Source organism: Leptodactylus fuscus, chromosome 1 (genome assembly GCF_031893055.1).
Source record: "Leptodactylus fuscus isolate aLepFus1 chromosome 1, aLepFus1.hap2, whole genome shotgun sequence".
NCBI classification, from domain to species: Eukaryota; Metazoa; Chordata; class Amphibia; order Anura; family Leptodactylidae; genus Leptodactylus; species Leptodactylus fuscus.
Genome location: NC_134265.1, coordinates 323,333,409 through 323,358,781, shown reverse-complemented (window position 1 = coordinate 323,358,781; position 25,373 = coordinate 323,333,409). Strand labels below are relative to the sequence as shown.

The window sequence follows — 25,373 nt, the reverse complement described above, 5'->3', positions numbered from 1 at the left end:
ACCACGAGATCTAATGTTGGGGTATCAGCTTGGCATACACTCAGTACTTGGCATCTCCACCATTGTGGCCCCCTTGCAGACTTCTTCAGGGCTGACTGATACAATGTTACAAGTTACACGGAACTCGTTACATTGTTGTGAAAAATCCCAGCACTTCCAGGAGGGGAGGAAGGACTTGGGACACAACAAGGGGGAAAAGTCAGTTTTAGGAATGTGAGATCCCTCCTCCTGGCAGAGATTGGTGCAGGAGCAGTAATGTGAGCCTCTGCTTCCTCCTCGGTGCTTGCTGCCTCTTGTATGTATCATGGGATTTGTAGTGAAGTTTTTATGCAAAACTTCCATGGAAACTTTTCTTGAGTTGAGGACTTGTAATATTTACCCTGAGGCTCTGCACCTAACAATGGGGTGGCAGCAGCTTCTTATACATGCATGACTACAACAGATGTGTATATAGGATACAGCTAGCCATGGCTAATAGCTGCTCCTCTGATGTAGTGCTGACCTTCTCAGTGGACTCTCTCCAGGTGGTCCCTGGGCTACTGGCCACTGCTGTGGTGCTGGGCATTGTGACTGGGGTGGTTGCTGCAGGACTCCTGTGTTGGTTTGTGTTCCTGCCTCTGCTCTCTAGGAAGGTAGGTGACAATACTGTATACTATTACATGTATCTCTATGTGGGGAGAATGTTTTCACTGTATCATGTTTACTTAGATGTGTTACATGTTTGTATTGTTTTACTATAATGTTCTATAGCAAAGCATTGTATTGCAATGTTTCTTAGGTATGATGCACCACTAGTGTGCACGCCAAGTACCTCATTTCTAAATTTTGACAGTTTCCAATATGGAGGGGGTCTATTTTTCAGACTTCAGGTCAGAATTATAATTCCCTATAGTTGGGGGCAACTACTATGGCCCCCGACATACTGTGAACCTGAGTTACTCCTGTCACATATATAATATATATATTTATATACACACTCCACAGACTGTCCAGGAGTTGGCAGATGCTTTAGTCCAGGTCTGGTAGGAGATCCCTCAGGAGACCATCCACAACCTCATCAGGACCATGCCCAGGCGTTGTAGGGAGGTCATACAGGCACGTGGAGGCCGCACACACTACTCAGCCTCATTTTGACATGTTTTAAAGGGATCCTATCATTCAGATGGAATTTTTGGTTACTGACATGTCGGAATAACCTTAAGAATGGCTATTCGTCTCCTACCTTTAGATGTCTTCTCTGCATCGCCGTGCCGTAGAAATCCTGGTTTTTGCCAGTATGCAAATGAGTTCTCTCGCATCACTGGGGGCGGTCCCCAGCGCTCAAACAGCACTGGGGGCGTCCCCAATGCTGTGGGAGAACTCTCCAGCGACGCCTCCATCTTCTTCAGGAACGTCCTCTTTCTGTGTCTTCTTCCGGCGCAGATGGCGAAACTTGTAAGCCTCAGGCAGAGCCTACTGCGCATGCCTGTGGCCACAAGAAAAATGGCAGCTTACACAGTAAGCGGATATTACATCAAAGTTGGTCAGCCTGTAGTGTGTTTTTCCACTTTAATTTTGGGGGTGACTCCAAATCCAGGGCTCAATTGGTTAATAAATTTGATTTCTATTGATGATTTTTGTGTGATTTTGTTGTCATCACATTCAACTTTGTACAGAACAAAGTATTCAATGAGAATATTTCATTCATTCATACCTAGGAGGTGTTATTTGAGTGTTCCCTTTATTTTTTTAGCTATATATATATATATATATATATATATATATATATATATATATATATATATACAACCTGCTAGGTATATAATTATAATATAAAATATAATATAGAGATAAAAAAAAATAGAATAAAACAATAATGGATAGAAAAAAATTAAAGATAAATTATAACCACGCCAAGGGGCCCTGGTGACTATGTAACATGTATACAATAAATGAAGAAAAGCAATTGTTTAAGATTTATAGAAAATAATTCCAAAATAAAATATCAATCTATATTCCGGATGTAAGCTGGATCTGTAATCAAATGTGCATAAATAAGATTAAGGGTGCATTCACACTGAGTAAACGCTAGCTTATTTTGTAGAGTAAAATTACACTTGTAAATTTTGCTATCCCATTGACTTCAATGATATTTTTTTACAAGTGTAAAAATACGCCTGTAAAAAATACACCTGTAAAAAATACGCCTGTAAAAATACGCCTGTAAAATGTCATTGAAGTCAATGGGATAGCAAAATTTACAAGTGTAATTTTACTCTACAAAATAAGCTAGCGTTTACTCAGTGTGAATGCACCCTAAGGCTGAACCTCCACATTGCGGAAACACAGCTTTTTTTGTTGCAGATTTTGTTGCGTTTTTTTGAGCCAAAGCCAGGAGTGGATTGAGCAGAAGGTAGAAGAATAAGAGCTTCCTATATATTTCCCATTCCTTTTGTAGCCACTCTTGGCCTTGGCTCAAAAAACCGCAGCAAAATCTGCAACAAAAAATGCTGCGTTTCTGCAATGTGGAGCCTCAGCCTAAAGGGGTTTTCTGGCCCCTAAGGCAAGGTTCACCCGGGGTTTTTTGGTCCGGATCCTGAGGCGGAGGCCACCTCTGGTTCCAGTCCAAAATACGGGTAGCTGCAACTGGATACCGGTGCAGTGCACTCCACTTCAGATTAGGCCCAAATGAATGGGCCTAGTCGGCAGGAGGGAGAGTCTTCAGGTAGATGTCACGAGGCAACTCCGCCTGAAGAATGAGCATATCCGTTCTTTTGTCCGGGAGCCCTATGACAGCCTTGCCCAGACATCAGGGTACACATATCTGTGATTGACAGGTCGTTGACTGTGATGATATTCTTATCCCTATCATGTGCAGAGATCCGAATCCAATCAGGTTTGATCCGAATATCCCAAATTGTTTGGTTTTTAACAACTGTCAAAAGTTCGCCACGGGGCCCGCCATTCCTAGTTACGCCACTGGTCTTGGATGAACTAAAACGGCCACAGCAAAAGTAATTGAGATAAATGATTAAAATTGGGGGTTTCTTCAGACCCCAGAGCATTATAGGTGTAGCCGACGGGAGGAGGAAAAAAAAAACCCAAACATTTATACTCTCCTTTACATTTATACTCACTTCTTTTGGGCCTCCGGGAGACAGAGAGAGCACCAGACACTGCAGGGAGGCCAAAAAGAAGTGAGGGAGTATAAATGTCTTTTACTTTTTACGCTTCCCCTGAGCCTCTGCCTATTATAATCTGGGGTCCCTGAGAGACCCCAGAGAATAATCATTTCACTTCCAGTTCTCTCCGAACTTATTTGACCAGAAACAATGCAGAGACCCAAGCCCTGTTTCCAACATTGGAAGCTCTTTGCTTTCCCTCCTAGACATCCACCCCCAGGTTTGCTGAGGCTGTTCAGTAGCATATCACTTGCACAGAAGTCAGTTCTGAGGCCTGAGATTGGCGGCAGCAGTTACTTGACATAAGCGGCATGTCACTTGTGGTGTTAGCCAAGACCTGTAACCAGAACCAAGGAGCTTCCGACAATGGAAATGGTGGAACCGGGAGAGGTGAGTGGTTATTTCTATTGTATTGTCCCTATGTTCAGCACAAATGAATCTTTAATAACAACCTCTTTAACATTTGTATAGCTGAGAGACACAGCAAATCTCATCCACAATACTGCGACTAAAACTCCCAACACAAAGTGACCCACAGTGTGTGTTTGAACCTGCAGCATGTCAATGTATGTGAAGGCAAAGTGGGCATTCACACGATGTAACGTGGCGTTGATTCTGACACGATAACTCATGTCAGAATCAGCGCTGCAAAACAGAATCCCATTGACTTCAATAGGTTCCGTTTAGCATGAATAACACATGGAAACCAATGGGTTAAAAAGCTTCCCATTGATTTCAATGTGTTACACGCGCTACATGGAACCCATTGAAGTCAATGGGATTCTGTTTTGCAGCGCTGATTCCTACATGAGTTATCGTGCCAGAATCAACGCCGCGTTACATCGTGTGAATGCTCCCTTGCAGTGATTTCTGCAAGTGACCCTAGGTGAAAAAAATGTGCAGGAGAACACATTACCGAATTTCACAGAAATTCAGCACTAACAAAAACAACTATGTCCTACAATATTAACTCTGGCCACTAAGCCTAACAATAGACTCTCACTTAAGAATTTTTGCAGCAGTCACTTCATATATTATTCAAAGGCTTATCAGACTTAAACTTGACCTGATAACTGTTACTGACTGTGTCTTGTCCTTAGACTATACTTCACTACTGTCATTAATATCCATTACTGTCAATCATTATAGGACATTACCGGGAATAGAGTAGTAGGTAGTAGAGCCTTCTAATTGGGTGTTCACACTATCGCTGTTAGTGTCCGTAGCTAGCATCAGAAAATGTTAACAATGGTCACTAATAGGTTGGTTAAAATCCCAAAGATTTCAATGGGATTTGATCTGTTTTCCGTTAGTGTCAGTTTTCACAAATCTGCCATAGGACCTTATTATGGCGGACATAATAACGCAGGGTACAGGACTTTTGGGTCCATTTACAAGAACAGACTTGTGACAGATGTTGAGTGTCTGTTATTTTTTAATGTTAATGTCTATGACTAATGGTGACGTATGAGGGATGGTAATGGGCAGACGTCTGTTATACTATCCGTCTTTTTCTGTGCATGCTCGGACTCACATTGGGGCACAATCCATCTGTTGTGCGTGCAAGACAATTTCTGTCACTTTCTGCAGTGGAGACTTCAGCACAGATGTGAGCTTAGCCTCAGAAAGCAGAACAAAGAAACACAAATGGATATTAACAAACACTAAGGGGGCTTTCACACTTGCACTCGTTCTCCTGTTTGTGCATTTAGCCGGCTTTCCGTCTTCAGCACCGGCGAAACTGGACAGGGGACGGAAACCCGGAGGTCAGCTTTAAATCTAGGGTTGAGCCGATCTTGACTTTTCAGGATTGATTTTGAAATCCGATTTCCAATCATTTTTCATTCGAACCCGATCTCGATCCCAATTTCGATCCCAATGCAAGTCAATGGGATTTTTCTACTAATCGGAGATCGGATTTTAAAAACAATCCTATTCACTATACAGCATGGAATCTAACAATTGAACACTTTGATTGTTAGAATCCATGCTGTGTAGTGATTTTTTTTTAATCACTAAGTAGACAGAGGATTTTTTTTTTTAATCCTCTGGGTACTTAGTCTCCCCTGGTGTCCACTTACCTGCAGAGATGGCTGGTCTGGTGCCCAGTGTTCTTGTTCTTCTTCGCCTCGCTGCCCCCTGCCTCCCAGGTTAGGAGAGTGTGGGCGGGTTAAGAGGGTGTGGGCGGGTACTGGGAAGGGAGATATCATGTCTCCCAACCCTGTACCCGCCCACACTCTCCTAAGTCACAAGCCTCGCCTTCTTCCTAGCTCTTTAACACTAACCTGGGAGGCGGTGGCAGCGAGGCGAAAAAGAACGAGAACACCGGACACCGGACCAGCCATCTCTGCAGGTAAGTAGCTACTAGAGATGTTAGCTAGTCTCCCATTAGAATGAATGGACACAGCCGGCGCGCAGGGGGTTAAGGCTGTGTGCCGGCTGAATCCACTCATTCCTATGGAACCACAGAGAAGCCTTCACACTGAGTATACACTCCGCTCAGAATGAGCGGAGCGTATACTCAGTGTGAAGGCTAACATTGTTAGCTTTTCCCACAATGCTTGGCCAGTAGCAAAGCATTGTGGGAAATAATCACAGATCTCGATCCCACCTAAAAAGATCGTGTTCGGAATTCCGATCGCGATCGTGAAATTTTCTCTATCGCCTATCGGAATCCAATCTTTTCCGAACACGATCATTCATCCCTATTTAAAACCCATTCACTTGAATGGGTTTATAAAGTTGACTGTCGGTGTCCGCCTGCTGACTGTCCGCGGGGAAATGTTTTTTTTTTTTTTTTTTTTAGCTGCACACAAAGTTGGACATGCAGGAGATTGTATCTGGCTAAAAAAAAAAAACGGTTTCCCCGTGGACAGGCAGCAGGCAGACAACAACGGTCCAGTTTCGCCGATGCTGAAGACGGAAACCCAGCGGAATGCACAAACTGGAGAGCAAGCGCAAGTGTAAAAGCCCCCTAACTGGTGTTAATGTGTCTGCTGGACGCCTATCATAATGGACACTGGGGTTTTTTTGTTTAACAGACCCCATCTTAAAGGACACCCAATGGCTGTGTGAATGCCCCCTTAAGTCTGTATCCATTCCCATTGACTCTCATGTAAAGAACAAAATGGACGCTTTCTTCCGCCATGTTTGTTTACTTTTATAGCAAAAAAAAAAAAAGTCCTGCATACTTATCTTTTCCTTATGCTAAAAATGTAAAAACTTATGATAGAAGAAAGTGTCCATCATGTTCTTTACATTGTGGTGAATGCAGATGCTCCATCTGCATCATTATTTAATGTTCGTTGCTCCCATCCTGTATTGGATGAGAGCAACAGACAATGAGTAACAGTAGTGTGAACCCATCCTAAGGCTTCGACTGGGTCTTGTCCTAATGAGAGGCAATGGTGGATGCTCTTTGTTTTGAGGATACTCAAAAAAGAAATGTCCTGCTTGATCTTGCCATGGATTCTCCAGCAGATCCTATTGCTGATCACCCCCATTTTGTCTGGGGCTACTCAGAGAGTAAACCCCTGGAGCTCTGCCGTGGGATACACAGGACTGAAATTTGGAGAGGAGTCACTTTCTGGAATGTGAACGCCTCTAATCCAGATCTGTCTGATACTTGGCTCGTCCTGACTCTGCACAAGTCTGCTCATCCTGATACCTGTCATCAACTCATGTCCTTCAATACAGCACAATAGTGTCTCTATGGCCCGTTGGTAGCTGCCACCCACATCAGGACCACTTTGGGAGGAAGCAACCTGCAACTCTCCCTGTAGTGAAGTCCAGATCCCATTATGGGGATAAAGGGTGAACTACTTAGTTCGGAGTAGCTCAAAGTCAAACTGGTTAGGCGGCACAGTAGAAGTTACGGAAACCATGTACAGTGAGAACGCTGTTTCTCTAGGTCCTTCTTGGTGGTCAGGACTTGTGGCCACTTATTTCCATCTTGGTCATGATTTACCAAGATGGGAATAACTCTTTAAAGAAAACTTAGTGCCTCAGTCATAACGAACATCAAAAAGGTATCAGGAAGAATGTATAGTAAGAGGTCACTGACATGTAATATCTGTAACAATGATCCCTCCCCCCTTGCCATAGGGTGGTCTTCTGAAGGGTTTCACTATATTTCCATATTGTCCGTGCTTCTATATCACACACACCCTTACCGTAATGGCTGTGCATGGGATTTGAAGTTCTGCATCATAAAAAAAAGCTGAACTCCAGCCTCTATAAAGATATATTAAGAATTTTTCGGGCAGAATTTTACATTTATTTCTTTTAATAACAGATATTCTAGAGCATTATAAGGTCATCCCGAGCCTGGAAGGTGATCTTGTATATCATGTCTTATAGAGATAATATACGATCCCGCTATCTCCTTCCAATATGACAAGACTATCTATAAACATTGAATGGCAGTGATAATTCAGAATGTCACAGTTGATATTACCGAGGGGAACAGCAAAACCAGCGATGTCAGTTGTCACATGCCGGCAGCCTGTTAATAACCTGGTCTGAAGAACAGCATATGGCGACCGCACAAGACGTCAACATGCTGCTGAAATGTTATCGGTGCTGTAGGGAATAATCCCCCCCACGGCCTATGGCCGTCATATCTCTGAAGCAGACGACAATCTCTAACAATACTTCTATATATTGCTGTGGTAACAAGCGTCATCACTCTCCAGAAGGGAATGAGCCTGACCCTCTTGTATTACACGAGGCCCATGCTTGTATTCCCATTTCTTCTGCATTATTGGCTGCTCATGGCAGACTCTTCAGGATTCGGGTCACTGCGGCATTGTGTCTGAATAATGGCCTAAGTTATATTCTATGCAGGTATAAGACATACATGGGGTTAAGTGTATTTACTGTAAACAGAGATACCAAGATTATCTTCATTGCCTTGATACAATATTGTTGAAAACTGGTAAGAAGTCAAAGATTGGTAAAATAAGACCAGGTTCACATCTGCCTTCGGAATTCCGAATGGAGTACCGAACGCATTGACAAGCGGTCAGCTTATGAAAGCACATAGACCCCATAGACTATAATGGGGTCTGTGTGTTTTCCGTGCGTGTCCGCCCTGAAGATGCGGAGAGAAAAGCACTTCATGAACTGCTTTAATGTCCGCATGACTTGTGTGGACACTGCACGGAAAACACAAGGACCCCATTATAGTCTATGGGGTCTATGTGCTTTCATAAGCTGACCGCTTGTCAATGCGTTCGCTTGTCATTATATTTTTGCACCGGTCAAATTTTGGATTAATGCATATTGCGCATTTTCTGTTAGTACAATAAACCTCATTTCAATCCTGAAATATTACTGTGTCCATCAGTTATTAGATATATCAAACTGAAATGGCTGTTGCAAACACCAAAATATTTAGAACTAAAAATGATTAAGATTAATAGGGGTGCCCAAACTTTTTCATAGGACTGTAAATAATAACTTTGCTACATACAGAATAACAGAAGGATGCAGTTTCCAATGGGGCCGGCTCTTCTAAGAGGTCGCCCATATTTCAGGAATCTTCCAGGATATTCGAGGATATTTGCAATTGTGCTCTGCTGGTAAATCTTGATAGAAAATCTCAAGCATATGCCGCTACTTCAGCATATAGGATACTGAATGGCGATCCTTTCATGTCGCATTGAAGTGATTAGTGAGAGTAACAACATGTGGGAACAGAGTGACAGAGATCAAGTGGCTGCTGGTGGAGTGGAAGTGAGAAGATTAAAGAGGGACAGAGAGGCACAAGAAGAAGGGAGCGCAGAGGTGGCGATAAATGAGGAGACTTTCAGAAATGTCACATTTAACTAAGTGTCAAGCTTAACTTTGTCCTTCACTGACTTACAGCTCAGGAACTTTAAGGTAACGTCTGGATATCGGTCACGACGGAGGTTTTTATTTTAAAGTTAGAAATGGCAGGGGGGGTTTTTTTGTAAATTTTTCTGTAATATTCCATCCTGGTCTGCAGTCTGGTGATATGTCCTTATTAATGTCGTGTCTCATGGCCGCATCATCCATTGGCTGAACTGCAAAGATTAGATATGCTTTAAAGGGGACCTTTCACCACCTCCAACTTTTTGCATCCTTCAGTGGGAACTACTTCTAGTACAGTTGTTTTTTTATCTCTAGCTCCCATGGTTCCTGACCCATCAATTATGGCTGTCAGATGGGCGGCCCCTGTTTTTCTGCACTAGTCTAGGACCGCCCACCTGACAGTAGACAGCATAATTGTGCTGAAACTAACAAAAATTATTGCTCGGGAATGGTGGGGTCTAGAGAAAAAATTCCAACTGTGCTGTCATCAGTGTAATGGTGCCTATTGAAGGATGCAAGGAGTTGGAGTTGGCAGAGGTGATGAAAGGTCCAGTGGGATGAGCATCTTGGGAGCAAAATAATAACCAGTAAACTCTTTTTGCCTTCCCCTGGATCAACACTGTAGGGGACTGTAGGGTTATAGGTTGGACTTGATGGACTGATGTCTTTATCCAACCTCATCTACTATGTAACTATGTAAAATAATCTCTCTTATTTGTTACATTTTACCCACACTAACGCCTTGTATCAGAATACATGTCATGACATGGTGCCAGTGCATCAGACACTAGAAACTGCCTCATCTGATCCGCCTGGCCACCAATTTGTGAGTCTGTACCCTAAGTTCCAAGTCCAAGCTGTAGCCTTACAGAGCATTGTCTAGACTGGATACAGATGTTTAATTTCTGAAGCAATTCATGTTTTAGAACAATTTTTTTATTTTTTATTATTACAGGTAAAGGAAAAAGTTGCGACTCAGGAAAACATCAAGCCTGATGTTAACCAAGGCAAGCAAAATGTGGTCTCCAAAGCCAAAAAGAAGCGGAAAATTAAAGAATCCAAACTATTGCCCCTGGAGGAGGTAAGTTAGTTGTGTTGTGGAGACATTGTGCTATTGTGGTTGGATATCTGTAGTGGTGGCGCCAGTGAACTGTAAGCTCTGCACTAGAATAAGAGCAGAGCTGCTTCCAGCCATTTACCCTGTATACAGCTTTCGGCAGCCGGATCAGGGAATCAGTGCAGGGTCTAGATGTCCGGCCTCCACCGATACTGATAACCTATTACCAAAATACATGGGGTCTTGGACAACCTCTTTAATCAGAGTTACAAGATGGCAAGATGCCAGGGATCATATATTAAATATATTTTCATGGGCCATTTTTACTTGAGAATAAAAAATATTTCTAATACCCATAATTCCATATGTGGTCAGGCCTTCAGAGTGGTGTACTAATTTCTCTCCTAGGGGTGGTGTCCCCGGCACGGAACCGCCGTTTATGACATGCATATGTTCTCAAAAACAAAAGAAGACATCGAGCAACCCGTAGTGTAGTATTTCAAGTATCAATAATGGGAAGTGAAAGAAAAAGGCTCACCTTACAAGGTTGCGAACCTAGGTCACAACTCCCTGATAGCGAGACAATCCAAGGTCGGAGGGTTCCTCCTTAGGGTGGGTACAGCTGCAATCCCCCTTACACCTCTTGGGTGTGTAGGTAATGACAACAAACAAAGACCAACATACAGATGTAATGGAACAGCCGATGTTAGAAGGGGAGCGCGGTTACTTCTAACATTGGCTGTTCCATCACATCTGTATGTTGGTCTTTGTTTGTTGTCATACACTCACCGGCCACTTTATTAGGTACACCATGCTAGTAACGGGTTGGACCCCCTTTTGCCTTCAGAACTGCCTCAATTCTTCGTGGCATAGATTCAACAAGGTGCTGGAAGCATTCCTCAGAGATTTTGGTCCATATTGACATGATGGCATCACACAGTTGCCGCAGATTTGTCGGCTGCACATCCATGATGCGAATCTCCCGTTCCACCACATCCCAAAGATGCTCTATTGGATTGAGATCTGGTGACTGTGGAGGCCATTGGAGTACAGTGAACTCATTGTCATGTTCAAGAAACCAGTCTGAGATGATTCCAGCTTTATGACATGGCGCATTATCCTGCTGAAAGTAGCCATCAGATGTTGGGTACATTGTGGTCATAAAGGGATGGACATGGTCAGCAACAATACTCAGGTAGGCTTTGGCGTTGCAACGATGCTCAATTGGTACCAAGGGGCCCAAAGAGTGCCAAGAAAATATTCCCCACACCATGACACCACCACCACCAGCCTGAACCGTTGATACAAGGCAGGATGGATCCATGCTTTCATGTTGTTGACGCCAAATTCTGACCCTACCATCTGAATGTCGCAGCAGAAATCGAGACTCATCAGACCAGGCAACGTTTTTCCAATCTTCAATTGTCCAATTTCGATGAGCTTGTGCAAATTGTAGCCTCAGTTTCCTGTTCTTAGCTGAAAGGAGTGGCACCCGGTGTGGTCTTCTGCTGCTGTAGCCCATCTGCCTCAAAGTTCGACGTACTGTGCGTTCAGAGATGCTCTTCTGGCTACCTTGGTTGTAACGGGTGGCTATTTGAGTCACTGTTGCCTTTCTATCAGCTCGAACCAGTCTGGCCATTCTCCTCTGACCTCTGGCATCAATTTGCAGTATAGTCCTGGTTAAAGACCTATCCATAGGGGTTGCATTGGTAGCAGTTACAGAGGGTGCCCCAAAAGTCAATTTGTCACAATAAATATGGTGTAGGCAAGGGTCCTTTTTATAGATTATACATTGGGGCCCAGGAGATTTAAAGGGATTCTATCATTAGAATCCTGTTTTTAACTAAGCCCATGTCGGAATAGCCTTAAGACAGGCTATTCTCCCCCTACCTTTAGAGTTTTTCTCCGTGTCGCCGTTCGTTAGATATCTCGGTTTTCATCACGATCCCACGTGCTCAAACAGCACTGGGGGTGTCCCCTGTGCTGCTTGAAAACTCTCCGGTGCTGCCTCCATCTTCTTTTCCGCTTCCACCTCTTCTCTTGCGTCACCGTTAAGTCTTCATCCAAAAGCGCATATCCGTCGGCCATTTTAATGTGGCCTCTCCCGTTCGGCCACAGGAAAATGGCCGACAGACACGTGCAGTCGGCACTTTTGGATGAAGTAACGGTGACGCAGGAGAAGAGGCGGAGAAGAAGATGGAGGTGGGGCTGGAGAGTTTCCAAGCAGCACAGGGGACGCCCCCAGTGCTGTTTGAGCACGGGAATCACCCCCTGTGCTTTCTGGAGACTCATTAGCATAATGATGAAAACTGGAATGTCTAAGGAACGGCGGCACAGAGAAGACTTCTAAAGGTAGAGGGAGAATAGCCTATCTTAAGGCTATTCCGACGTGGGCTTAGTTAAAAACAGGATTCTAATGATGGAATCCCTTTAAGTTACACCTCTGTCTGCCATGCAATGGGATACAGTTCTGTTCCATGAGGAAGTGCAACGGTGACGCACAGTCCATCAAAGTCCTCAGGCCCAGGCTATAGCGGTCTCCAGGCTACACACATGGGTTGATAGTGACTACACATAAGATACATGTGACCTCATTTGCATGATTAGATTCTGATTATCTCCCAATTATCTTTCACCATATAATCCACCTCTATATGGGTATAATAGCAGGCGGCTTGCCGTGCGCATACATAAAAGGTATTTAGAGTACCTTGTTGAGATCCAACCACATAAATCTTCGGCTAATGGCGAGCGGGGGGATAATCAGACGCGGAATAATTAATTGAGGAACAGCTTTCGTCAACTTAATAAGGTTCTGCTCTGTTAGGCTTTATTTGTGTGAATAATTGGATAATGCTTCATGGTTTATTTATCTTCCGTTCCCACTGGTGCATTCACATATTTTATGCAATCTCTATAAATAACTGCTATTTATATTCTTTTATACGCTGAGATTTATTTGCTGTGTTGGGAAATAAATTGTTGTGGTTGATGGTCTGAATATCGTTCCCCAAGGTCTTTCCCCCCACCCCCACCTTCACCATTATAAGGTCGGGAGAACTATGGGTAATATACACTCTGTTCTTTCTACAGGAAGGTGACCAGCTGTCAAATAACGGAGTCGCGGCCTTTGCATTAAAAGCCAAAGTGGTTTATCCAATAAATCAAAAGTTTAGGGTAAGAATACTGAACACGCGCTCGGAGGCACTGGGGACCTTTGTCTATGGGATTGCATATTTCATACTGCATTCATTTATTTATTTTTTTACTTTATTTTTCTATGAATAGGTCCCCACTCATTATAGATCCATATAAAGTGCACATTATTGCAGCCAGCAGTATACTGTGGTGATGAATGGATCTGCAATGCACTTTAAAGGGAGTCAGTCACCAGAACCCAGGCGTAGCTAGATAGGTTAGGGTCACCTGAATCAAATGGTGTTTTCTCCTTGTAAATCACTGAGGATAGTTTGATATGCTGACTTCTGGAGACAGAATCCCTTTAACCCATTGTACGGCAGATGTTGGATATTTAAATATGGTGGCCGCTCAGCTCCACAGCGGCCGGTTCTTTGCTGTATTATACAGCAAACACCCATCACCAATGCCCATGACAGTGCCCACACTGATCATGGGCATTAATAGCATGGAGGATGTTGGATATTTAAATATGGTGGCCACTCAGCTCCATAGCTGCCAGTTCTTTGCTGTATTATACAGAAAAGGCCCAGCGCCAATACCCACAACAGTGCCCGCACTGATCACGGGCATTAAGGACCCCTGCAGTTCAGTCAAAGTTGACAGAGGTACCATTTTAATGAGGATTGCTAGCGCCTGGAAGAGATCCGGGGCTGGCAGTTTGTTACCTTGATAGCCGGCAGACTATTGAAGGCTCTGAGGCTTGTCTGGCATTCATTTGTGTGACAGGGTGCTTTATGCAACCTGTCAAGTAAATGACGGTATTTTGCAATGAATTAGCATTGTAATGCATTGCATTAGTCATCAGACCCCTTGGGTGCTCAAGACCCCTAGGGGGTCTAATAAAGTATTTAAAAAAAAAAAAAAAAATATGAAGAATTAAAAATTAAAAAAAAAAAATCAAAAGTGCCAAGCTGACATTTTTTTGCTGTTTTGCCTCTAATAAAAATTTTAAAGGGGCTCTATCAGCAAAATTATGCTGATAGAGCCCCACATATGCGTGAATAGCCTTTAAAAAGGCCATTCAGGCATTGCTAATGTCATATTAAACATCCCCCCCAATTTAAAATAATACCCTAAAAAGGAATATGATAATCATACTGTATCGTGCACGTTGGGCGGGCATGCACAATCCGACGTCATCTTTAGCCACACCTACATCTTCTTTCTTCTTGCAGCGATGTCCTTGGGTCCCGTCTTCCTCGTCTTCTTCTTCCGGCGTCATTGCTTGTAATCCGGCGCAGTAGCAGGGGAACTGAGCATACCGAGTATGCACAGTTCCCCTGCTACTGTTCCCCTGCTATTCCTCGGGTCCCGTCTTCCTCGTCTTCAATCCCGCACACACTCAGTTCCCCTGCAACTGACGTCGGACCGTGCATGCCCGCCCAGCATGCACAATACTGTATGATTATCATATTCTTTTCTAGGGTATTATTTTAAAACTGGGGGGGGGGGGGGGGTTAGTTTAATATAACAGTAGCAATATAATTTTGCTGATAGAGCCCCCTTAATAAAATGTGATGACAGCAATAGACATTCCCCAAATTGTATAACTAAAAATGGCCCAGGGGCACATAACGGGAAAGCCGACAGTGCGCTGAATTCAGAGCACTGTCAGCTTTCTAGCGGTATATAAAAACCACGTGTGCCTCAGGACTTGAAAGGTCCTCTTTAAAGGAATGTTCCATGGAAATTTAAATACAGTGTTATCCCCAGTGTGGGGCCTGCAGTGGAGGACAACAGCACAAAAAATATCTTGGTCTTCTTTCAATCCCTTTGACATATGGGGTAAATGTAAAGCGAAGGATTTGCCCATAAAAATTTACTTTTGCTGGGAAAGAGCAGTAAGAAAGAAATATTAAAGAGAACCTCTCACATTGAAAACTGTAAGCGGTATGTTATAGAGCAGGAGGAGCCGGTCATATGGCTATAGAGTTTTGTAAGAAAAGAATCAGTATAATGGGTGTTATATTGATCTACAGTAAATCACTGTTCATGTTGGGCTTAGTAGTCCAGTAGGCGGTCCTACACAGGGACTGACAGCCTTCCATGAGTGTGCATACAAACATAACCATCAGTCACTCAGTAGAACCACTGTCCGGATTCCTAAGTTCAATATAAACTGAGATTTAGGTCAATGAGGTCAGAGTTGGAATTAATATTTTCTTAAATAACGAATAATATATCAATCTTCTTGGCTCCTCCGGCTCTATAACCCACTGCCAGACCAGACTTTATTTTCAATGTGACGGGTTCCTTTTAATACAACTCTGAAGTCTCCGTTGGAGGAACCCAGAGCCTGGGAAAAGTAGTCTGAAAAATAAGTGCTGACTTAAACTCGATCAAATCCTCCAGTTCACCTCCTGGGCTGGTGCAGAGCTGAAGGGGTCTGCAGGGTACCTGATGGTGGTGGTAGTAGTCCCCCAGGGTCTTCAGCCTCTATGAGTCTGGGTTTATTTGGAAGGGCCCGTGATGATGAATGCAGGAATAGACTGAGGTGAAAACAGGTTGAAACTTAACTGATGAAGATTTTAACCAAAATACAGCTTCCAATACAAGATGGAGGTACAGATTTTAATGGGAGTTCCACTGCGGATGTGGGGATGAGCCAGGTGATGGTTTCCAGCAATATAAGTATGCACACCAATAGAGGGCGCTGACTGAGAATGTGCAAGTCTGTCTTCCATGATGTAATTAGGAAGACAGAGTCTCAGTCAAACAAACCTATAGAGGGCGCTCTTCCTAATTACATTATGGAAGACAGACTTGCACATTATCAGTCAGCGCCCTCTATTGGTGTGCATACTTGAGGCACTGGCTTCCTAATTACATCATGGAAGTCATATTTGCATATTCTTCCCATGTTCCTTTGCACAGTGGAGCGCTCATGGCTTAATAAGACTCCACACACCTAAATGGTGGTTCTCTCCTTATGGAGTGATGATATCCCCTCAATCCTTAAGAACAGACAATGTTCTTCCTTTCTTCTCCTTTCCTCTTTTCCACTAATATTCAAGGAAGAATTCCCTTATAGTTGTAGAAGTCATTTTTATTAGGAACTTAAGGAATTCAATTTATATAGAAAAGATAAAATAACGTACAATGCATTCTGTCATTTTCTGGTTCCAGCCTCTTGCTGATGGAGCATCAAACCCTTCACTACATGAGAACCATAAGCGGGCCCAGTTACCTAACCAGATCTTTGAAGATTCTGCAGAGAGTAGTATGGAGTCCATGAGTCAGGGAGAGAAGGAAGATGGTAGTTCATCCACCACAATCCATTCTAATACCAGCCTGGACAGATTCTACGAGAGAATGTTTCCTCGAGTCAGCAGCTTCCCAGAAGTCCTTCAATGTAATGGGTAAAGTACATATAAGCTTTTACAGTCTGATGTACCTTTTGAATTGTCCATAATGGGGGTTTTCTGGCAGAAATGTTAGGTAAAAATGTTGTCCAGGATATTTTAGTACTGGGACAGGAGGCTGGAGAAGGTGAAATCTTAAAAAAAAACAAAAATCATACTCGCTTGTCCCCGCCGCACTGGTGTCCCCTACTGCTGTCCGGTCCTGGGGGCTTCTTCGGGGAAAGTCTTCACCACACGTGACTAGTGAGGCCAATTGGTGGCTTCAGCAGTCACAGTAGAGCACCGCTGACGTCTCGGGTCATCTGTGGTCATGTGCAGCAGGACTTCTGCCGGAACAAATTCCCATGCTCCGCTGGACTGGAGAGCTAAGACAGGTGACTATTGTTTTATGATTTATTTTTTTGTTTCACCTTCTCCGGTCTCCCTCTTCCATACTAAAATATCCGGAAAAATCCCTTTAAAGGGTATGCAATGGCGTAAAATAAAAATTGGGCATCCACCATACAGGCCTGCTGAAGCCTGAATGATTGACTGTAATATCCACATGGGAGGTTCTTAATTCAGAAACCCATTGGAAAAAGCCCGGAGGCTGGGAGTAGTATTTGAACTTATCATGGTGTTAATGTACAATTCCTCCAGCTCTTCTCCTGGACTGGTGCAGTTGGTACACCTGGATGGTTGTCTGAGCCTTCCTTACTAAGGCTGGGGTTATTGGTCAGTGTGGTACTGTCTATCTTAGCTCCACCACAAAAAATCCCATAAAGTCTTTGTCAATACCCTCTCCAGGGTGCGGGTTAAAGGTTACCCAGTCTGTCCATTGATGCACTCAGGGTCGATCCTCTGAGGCCCATATAACACTAAGATACTAGGCTGACACACGCTTCTTGGTTTCCTCAGTCATCATAGGGGTGAATCTCATCCCTTTTTCTATTTCTCTGGTGCAGTCTGGTGGTCCCTGGTAGAACTTCAGTACATTGAGGGACTAACTCAATGTAACTTCTATGCTTCCTCACTCTCCAAAGGTTAGGAGAGAAGACTCCTTTTCTTTCCAGAAACAATTGCCTGGGTCATACCAAACCCCATCAAACAGTGGTACAGCCCACTTAGGTAGAAAACCACACACTATATACAAACAGTATATACAAATAATGTACAGGCCGTGGGCAGGTGTGGGGATCAGTAAGTGAATGGTGGCAGGTAGTGGCCTAAAGTCACCATTTGGGGGGTGGACTTATTATATGGGGACCTTTAAGGGGATAGTTACTGCATGGGGGCCAATACAAGTATTCTGTGTGGATGCCAGTAAAGGAGGCAGCCAATAAGGGGACCAGTATAAAGTACGTGTGAGTGTATGGGGGGAGGTCAGCAAGGGGAGCATTATACTGTGTTGGGGGCCAGCAAAGGGGAGATTAAATTGTGTAGATGCCAGTAAAGGGGGTGTTATACTGTGTCTTATATGTCCTGGACCTGTCCCTGTCCGCATAAGCAAGAAACCCACCTCTATGACATCCATATCACCTAACCAGATAGGGACAAAGGTGATCATGGTGAAAAGAGACTGAGATAAGAAAGGATGTAGAGACAGATCAGAGTTAGGGGTCGGAGGTTATCAGGAGAGGAATGATGATGTCACTGACACCTGAAATTCCGGAATGTATGACTCAAGCATCTTTCTCCTGCGATAAAGAAAGAAAAGGAACAGTGTTCGTGGAATAACATGGATGTAAAAAAAAATTCAATCTATTACCTGTATTATTAAAATAACCCACCCCTAAAGGTAGTACATGGGCTCCAAAGTGATGGATGGTGATCCTACACTCAGGACGTGCTGGGGTCTTGTGTATTTATAAGTTTATAAAGACCACAACCTTTTGGGATGACGGATGCGGCGTGGACTATATCCTGCCCGCAGTTCTTATAGTGTCTGCTGAATTAATTGCAAACACATATTGTAATGTTTTAGGGAAGGTTAATGGCAAAAAAGATGTGTAACATAACACATTGATTTTCTTTGCAGATTCACTGCTGGGAATATTCCGAGTATTTACTTGTTGTTACATTATTGCTCCACTAAACGCTTTGTGATCTGTCAGCGAACTGTAGTGTTAGACAATGGGAGCCGGAGTAATGACATAACACGGTCTATGGATTGTTATTGGGCCTATTTATAAGTCCTTATGTAACTCATCTAGCGTATAGAAGCAACGTAATAACAGCGCAACAATTACTGTAACCCAATGACTGCAGAGTCTTAAAGGAACACCAAACCCAAAAGTGAATGAAATGAACATACAAAAAACTTGCAGTGTTTTGCCACTTGAAACAGCCATGTACAAATCTAGGAAGCACATTTGTATTAGATGGGTTATCTAGTCCGATGGCCTATCCTTAAAGGGGTTGTGACGTTATAGGCACTTATCCCCTATCTACAGGACAGGGGTTAGTGTCTGATTTCTGGGGTTACAAATAGAGATGAGCGAACAGTAAAATTTTCGATATTCGTTTCGAATAGCCGCTCAGTATTCGACTATTCGAACGAATATTGAACCCCATTATAGTCTATGGGGAAAAATGCTTTGTTTCAGGGGAACCCACAATTCGACTCAGGAGGGTCACCAAGTCCACTATGATACCTCAGGAAATGATGCCAACACCTCTGGAATGCAACTGGGACAGCAGGGGAAGCATCTAACAAGCCCAAGTCACAGTTTTACCCCACCATCACAGCCTATGAACTCCGCACTTTCTACACTCAAAAAAACCTCTATCAAAGTGGGAAAATACCAGGAAACCTTCTTTCTTCCCCAATTGGATGGAAAGAAACCCAAATTTGATGCTAAAGAAACATTAACAAGCACCCCTTGAAATCCAATAGTACCCACCCTGAACTGTCATTGTGTGTGTGTGTGTGATGTGATGTGATGTGGCCCATAAGCTGAGCTACCAGCAGAGATTGAGGGCCTTTAGGTAACTTCAGCCTCTTACCAGCAGAGTTTTAGGCCCTTTCACTTAGTTCAGCCTTGCACCAGCAGAGTTTTTTGCCCTTTTGATGAGTCGAGCCTTGCACCAGCAGTGTTTTTGGCCCTTGGAGTGAGTAAAGCCTTGCACCAGCAGACTGTTTGCCCCTTTAAAATTCTTAGCCCCTAATACAGTGGTTCCAGAACCATCACTCTCATTGTGTTGGATTGATGCAGTGGATTGGACTGAGGACCCAGACATTGACCTTGATTTGGATTGGGAAATTGAAAACATTTTGGCATCAAGTCCTGGGGGTAACTTTTATTTAGAGGACCGCAAAGGTGGAGAATTGGCTGCAACCACTACTAGCGGTAATGGTCCTCTAATATGGGACTCTACATTACCTCTACAGGGTTCTGATCAGGTGTTAATTGTCCAAACAACATGCTTCAGTACTTTAGATGTAGATCAGAAACCACTTTTCCTTCAGACACCAGTTTTAACCAAGCTTCACCATCATCATCCTGCTGAGATGGAGCCACTAAAGGGAACCTTGCCTTCCAAGGCATGTTCTAGAGCTGCGACTGAGCCAAGTCTATACACAGAGTCCTTTGGAACAGAACACAAATTAATCAGCAGTGTTTTTGGCCCTTTGGATGAGTTGAGCCTTGCACCAGCACGTGAAACATCAGGCGGGCCCTAAGTTCTGCGCTAAGTTGCACAAAGTACCACTTGACTACCGACGCATGGACAAGTGCATGCAGCCAGGGACGCTACATCTCAATCAGGGCACACTGGCTGAATGTAGTTGAGGCTGGGACTGGGTCGCAAATTGTGGCGGCCTGCCTTGCCTCCCCACCCAATATTCCTGGCAGGAGTGCTGAAACACCACCTTCCTCCTCCGCCGTTAAATCAATCCCCGGCTATGAGCCGGAAATGCTGCACCGCTGCGTGGGGAGACGTCAGCAGGCCGTGCTGAAACTAATCAGCTTGGGGGACAGATAGCACACTGCCTCCAAGGTGAGGGATGCCATCCTGGCTGAGATGGCAATGTGTTTTTCCCCGCTGCACCTGGGGCCAGGCATTTTTGTCGTGTGTGATAATGGACCGAACCTGGTAGCGGCTCTCGAGCTTGCCAGCCTCCATGCATGGTCCACGTTTTCAAATTATTGGTGCAACGGTTTTTAAAAATGTACCCCAATTTACACGAGCTACTGGTTAAAGTGCGGCACTTGTGCGCCCACTTTGGCAAGTCTACAGTAGCTGGTGCTAGCCTCAATACACTCCAGCAACACGTCCATCTGCCTGAACACCGACTGTTGTGCGAGCTCACCACATGCTGAAACCTTAGATACCATATGTTGAGCAGGGTGTGTGAGCAGCAGAGACCTTTGATGGAGTTCCATCTCCAAAACCCAAGGGTTCATCAACATTAGCATGCGCTCATCGCAATTCCTGATATGACAGCTGCGTTAAGCAGGGTGCAGAGTACAATGCAGACCAGGCCCGAGCACCAGGAACAGGTGTTACAATCGTTAGCGGATAATGCTTCCAGCTGCTTTTCCACCAGCCAGTCAGCCACTACCTGCAGTCGTGTTCATACCCAAGAGTTTGCCCCTCCTTACTCCCAAAATGCCCAATCTTCCCAACAGAGTCATCCCACCCTTGCCCCCTCCAAGGATCTCTTTTCGGGTCCTTTTACTGTCTCTCCCTCTGTTGAACCAATTCCCAAATCGCAGGAGCTACCAGACGACTTTGTGTGTCCTGATGCCCAAATACTGGAGCATTCGCCATTTCCTACCAATTTTGTGGTTGTGGACCCGCAACCAGAGTTTCTGGGCCTCAGTGATGATGACGAGACACTGTTGCCATCAGGGAAAGCTGTGGTTATGTGTGGTTTGCAGTAAGAGGAGAGTGAGCAATTGGAAGAGGAGTTGGTGGACAACGAGGCCATCGACCTGACATGGGCAGGGTTGATGTCTAGCAGGGAAAGCAGTGTAGATGTGAAGGCAAGATAAACAGGAAAAAAGGTGGCTAGAGGCAGAGGCATGTCCAGAGGCAGCAAGGCCAAAGATTTTCTGTGTACTAGCCACTAGCCAAATGTATCAAAAATTGCTTAAAAATATGTGTAACATAAAAAACTTGGTTTAAAAAAGTTTCCTTTCTGTTGATGCATTCCCTTTAATTGGGGTTTCTGGGAGTAAAGTATTATTGGCCTATCCTTAGGATAGGTCGTCAATATTAGGTTGGTAGGGGTCAGGTCATCCGCATCAATTAATTGTTTGAAGAGACTGAAGCATATAGACAAGTGCTGTGGTTTCTTCACTACTTACCAAGCACAGCACCATGCATTGTACAGTGATTGTGCCTGGTATTGCAGTTCAGCACTTGAATGGGACTGAGCTGTAACCAGGTCAAGTAAATTACCTGAATTATGCTGCTGCTTTTATTAATTTATTTGTAGGGGTCTTGGGTGTCGGACTTCCACTGCATATTATTGCTCCTCTATCCTAAAGATAAATCATGAATATTATAGTCCCAGAGAATAACTTAAATAGTAGTTTTTCGAAGAAGAAACCGCAGCACCTCCAAAATTGCTGGTCAGCGGCGGTCCAGATAGTGAGATCACCACCCATCTATAATTGATGGGTTATCAGTTTTAAAAACACTAATCACCACTACTATTTCTTTCTGATCTCTTCTATTAGCTGGAAGCCAATGGGGGTAGTTCTTTTCTTAATAAGTGGAAATTAACATACCTGCTGCCTATTTTGGCAAAGCAATGGGGGAGGGCTCCTGCTGCAGCCACATGACTTACAGCCAGAAGCAAACCTTCTCGAAAGACTTGTAGAGCGTAAAGAAGTGAGAATGGACTGACGTCTTGGGATGTGTAAAAAACGACTCTCCTTTGGTGGTCTATTCTTGTGTATTTTCTTCATTTGGAGTTTTATGATTGTATTGATTTTTAGAGTTTTATGGCCCATGTTTTAATTCACTGTACTTACTTCTCTTTTCAGTGGTGACATTAAGCTGTGTCTGTACAGTCTGTGTTTGCAAAGTTTACCTCTTCTGGATACGGAACTTCGACAGGAGCAATACACGGTGAGTTTGACAACGCAAAATGCCTCTCTGTGAAATTGCAGGAATTACAGCAAAATATGTGTTAAATATGTAGTTTTAAATATTTTCTCTAACAAAGACAATATTTTCGCATCAATGGATACGACCACGGATGTAGCCATTAGACATGGGCAAACCTCCTTGGCTTGGGTCCAAGATTAATTTCTGGTCAAAAAAGTTCAGTATGAACCAAACCTTTAAAGCGACTTAAAACATAGTGTGGAATACTGTCAGCAATCCTAGGAACCTACCTATAAAACATAGTGTATAACACTGTCAGGACTACTAGGAACCTATCTATAAAACATAGTGTATAACACTGTCAGGGCTCCTAGGAACCTATCTATATAACATAGTGTAGAACACTGTCAGGGCTCCTAGGAACCTAAAAAACATAGTGTATAACACTGTCAGGGCTCCTAGGAACCTATCTATAAAACATAGTGTAGAACACTGTCAGGGCTCCTAGGAACCTAAAAAACATAATGTATAACACTGTCAGGGCTCCTAGGAACCTATCTATAAAACATAGTGTAGAACACTGTCAGGACTCCTAGGAACCTATCTATAAAACAGTGTAGAACACTGTCAGGGCTCCTAGGAACCTGTCCATAAAACACAGTGTAGAACACTGTCAGGGCTCATAGGAACCTATCTATAAAACATAGTGTAGAACACTGTCAGGGCTCCTAGGAACCTATCTATAAAACATAGTGTAGAACACTGTCAGGGCTCCTAGGAACCTATCTATAAAACAGTGTAGAACACTGTCAGGGCTCCTAGGAACCTGTCCATAAAACACAGTGTAGAACACTGTCAGGGCTCATAGGAACCTATCTATAAAATATAGTGTAGAACACTGTCAGGGCTCCTAGGAACCTAAAAAACATAGTGTATAACACTGTCAGGGCTCCTAGGAACCTATCTATATAACATAGTGTAGAACACTGTCAGGGCTCCTAGGAACCTAAAAAACATAGTGTATAACACTGTCAGGGCTCCTAGGAACCTATCTATAAAACATAGTGTAGAACACTGTCAGGGCTCCTAGGAACCTAAAAAACATAATGTATAACACTGTCAGGGCTCCTAGGAACCTATCTATAAAACATAGTGTAGAACACTGTCAGGACTCCTAGGAACCTATCTATAAAACAGTGTAGAACACTGTCAGGGCTCCTAGGAACCTGTCCATAAAACACAGTGTAGAACACTGTCAGGGCTCATAGGAACCTATCTATAAAACATAGTGTAGAACACTGTCAGGGCTCCTAGGAACCTATCTATAAAACATAGTGTAGAACACTGTCAGGGCTCCTAGGAACCTATCTATAAAACAGTGTAGAACACTGTCAGGGCTCCTAGGAACCTGTCCATAAAACACAGTGTAGAACACTGTCAGGGCTCATAGGAACCTATCTATAAAATATAGTGTAGAACACTGTCAGGGCTCCTAGGAACCTAAAAAACATAGTGTATAACACTGTCAGGGCTCCTAGGAACCTATCTATATAACATAGTGTATAACACTGTAAGGGCTCCTAGGAACCTATCTATATAACATAGTGTAGAACACTGTCAGGGCTCCTAGGAACCTAAAAAACATAGTGTATAACACTGTCAGGGCTCCTAGGAACCTATCTATAAAACATAGTGTAGAACACTGTCAGGGCTCCTAGGAACCTAAAAAACATAATGTATAACACTGTCAGGGCTCCTAGGAACCTATCTATAAAACATAGTGTAGAACACTGTCAGGACTCCTAGGAACCTATCTATAAAACAGTGTAGAACACTGTCAGGGCTCCTAGGAACCTGTCCATAAAACACAGTGTAGAACACTGTCAGGGCTCATAGGAACCTATCTATAAAACATAGTGTAGAACACTGTCAGGGCTCCTAGGAACCTATCTATAAAACATAGTGTAGAACACTGTCAGGGCTCCTAGGAACCTATCTATAAAACAGTGTAGAACACTGTCAGGGCTCCTAGGAACCTGTCCATAAAACACAGTGTAGAACACTGTCAGGGCTCATAGGAACCTATCTATAAAATATAGTGTAGAACACTGTCAGGGCTCCTAGGAACCTAAAAAACATAGTGTATAACACTGTCAGGGCTCATAGGAACCTATCTATAAAACATAGTGTATAACACTGTCAGGGCTCCTAGGAACCTATCTATATAACATAGTGTAGAACACTGTCAGGGCTCCTAGGAACCAAAAAACATAATGTATAACACTGTCAGGGCTCCTAGGAACCTATCTATAAAACATAGTGTAGAACACTGTCAGGACTCCTAGGAACCTATCTATAAAACACAGTGTAGAACACTGTCAGGGCTCATAGGAACCTATCTATAAAACATAGTGTAGAACACTGTCAGGGCTCCTAGGAACCTGTCCATAAAACACAGTGTAGAACACTGTCAGGGCTCATAGGAACCTATCTATAAAACATAGTGTATAACACTGTCAGGGCTCCTAGGAACCTATCTATATAACATAGTGTATAACACTGTCAGGGCTCCTAGGAACCTATCTATATAACATAGTGTAGAACACTGTCAGGGCTCCTAGGAACCTAAAAAACATAGTGTATAACACTGTCAGGGCTCCTAGGAACCTGTCCATAAAACACAGTGTAGAACACTGTCAGGGCTCATAGGAACCTATC

The 25,373-nt window shown here is 43.6% G+C and overlaps 1 protein-coding gene across 1 annotated transcript in view; it reads left to right on the top strand.

Moving 5' to 3' along the window:
- Positions 1-467: 467 nt before the first annotated feature.
- The window catches only part of EVC (EvC ciliary complex subunit 1), a 70,571-nt gene continuing 45,665 nt past the window's right edge, over positions 468-25,373 (top strand). Inside the window, exons 1-5 of the mRNA XM_075260425.1 lie at positions 468-632; positions 9,952-10,077; positions 13,147-13,230; positions 16,381-16,613; positions 22,592-22,676. Of these exons, the coding sequence (XP_075116526.1) occupies positions 468-632; positions 9,952-10,077; positions 13,147-13,230; positions 16,381-16,613; positions 22,592-22,676 (693 nt within the window). The remainder of the gene's footprint in view (positions 633-9,951; positions 10,078-13,146; positions 13,231-16,380; positions 16,614-22,591; positions 22,677-25,373) is intronic.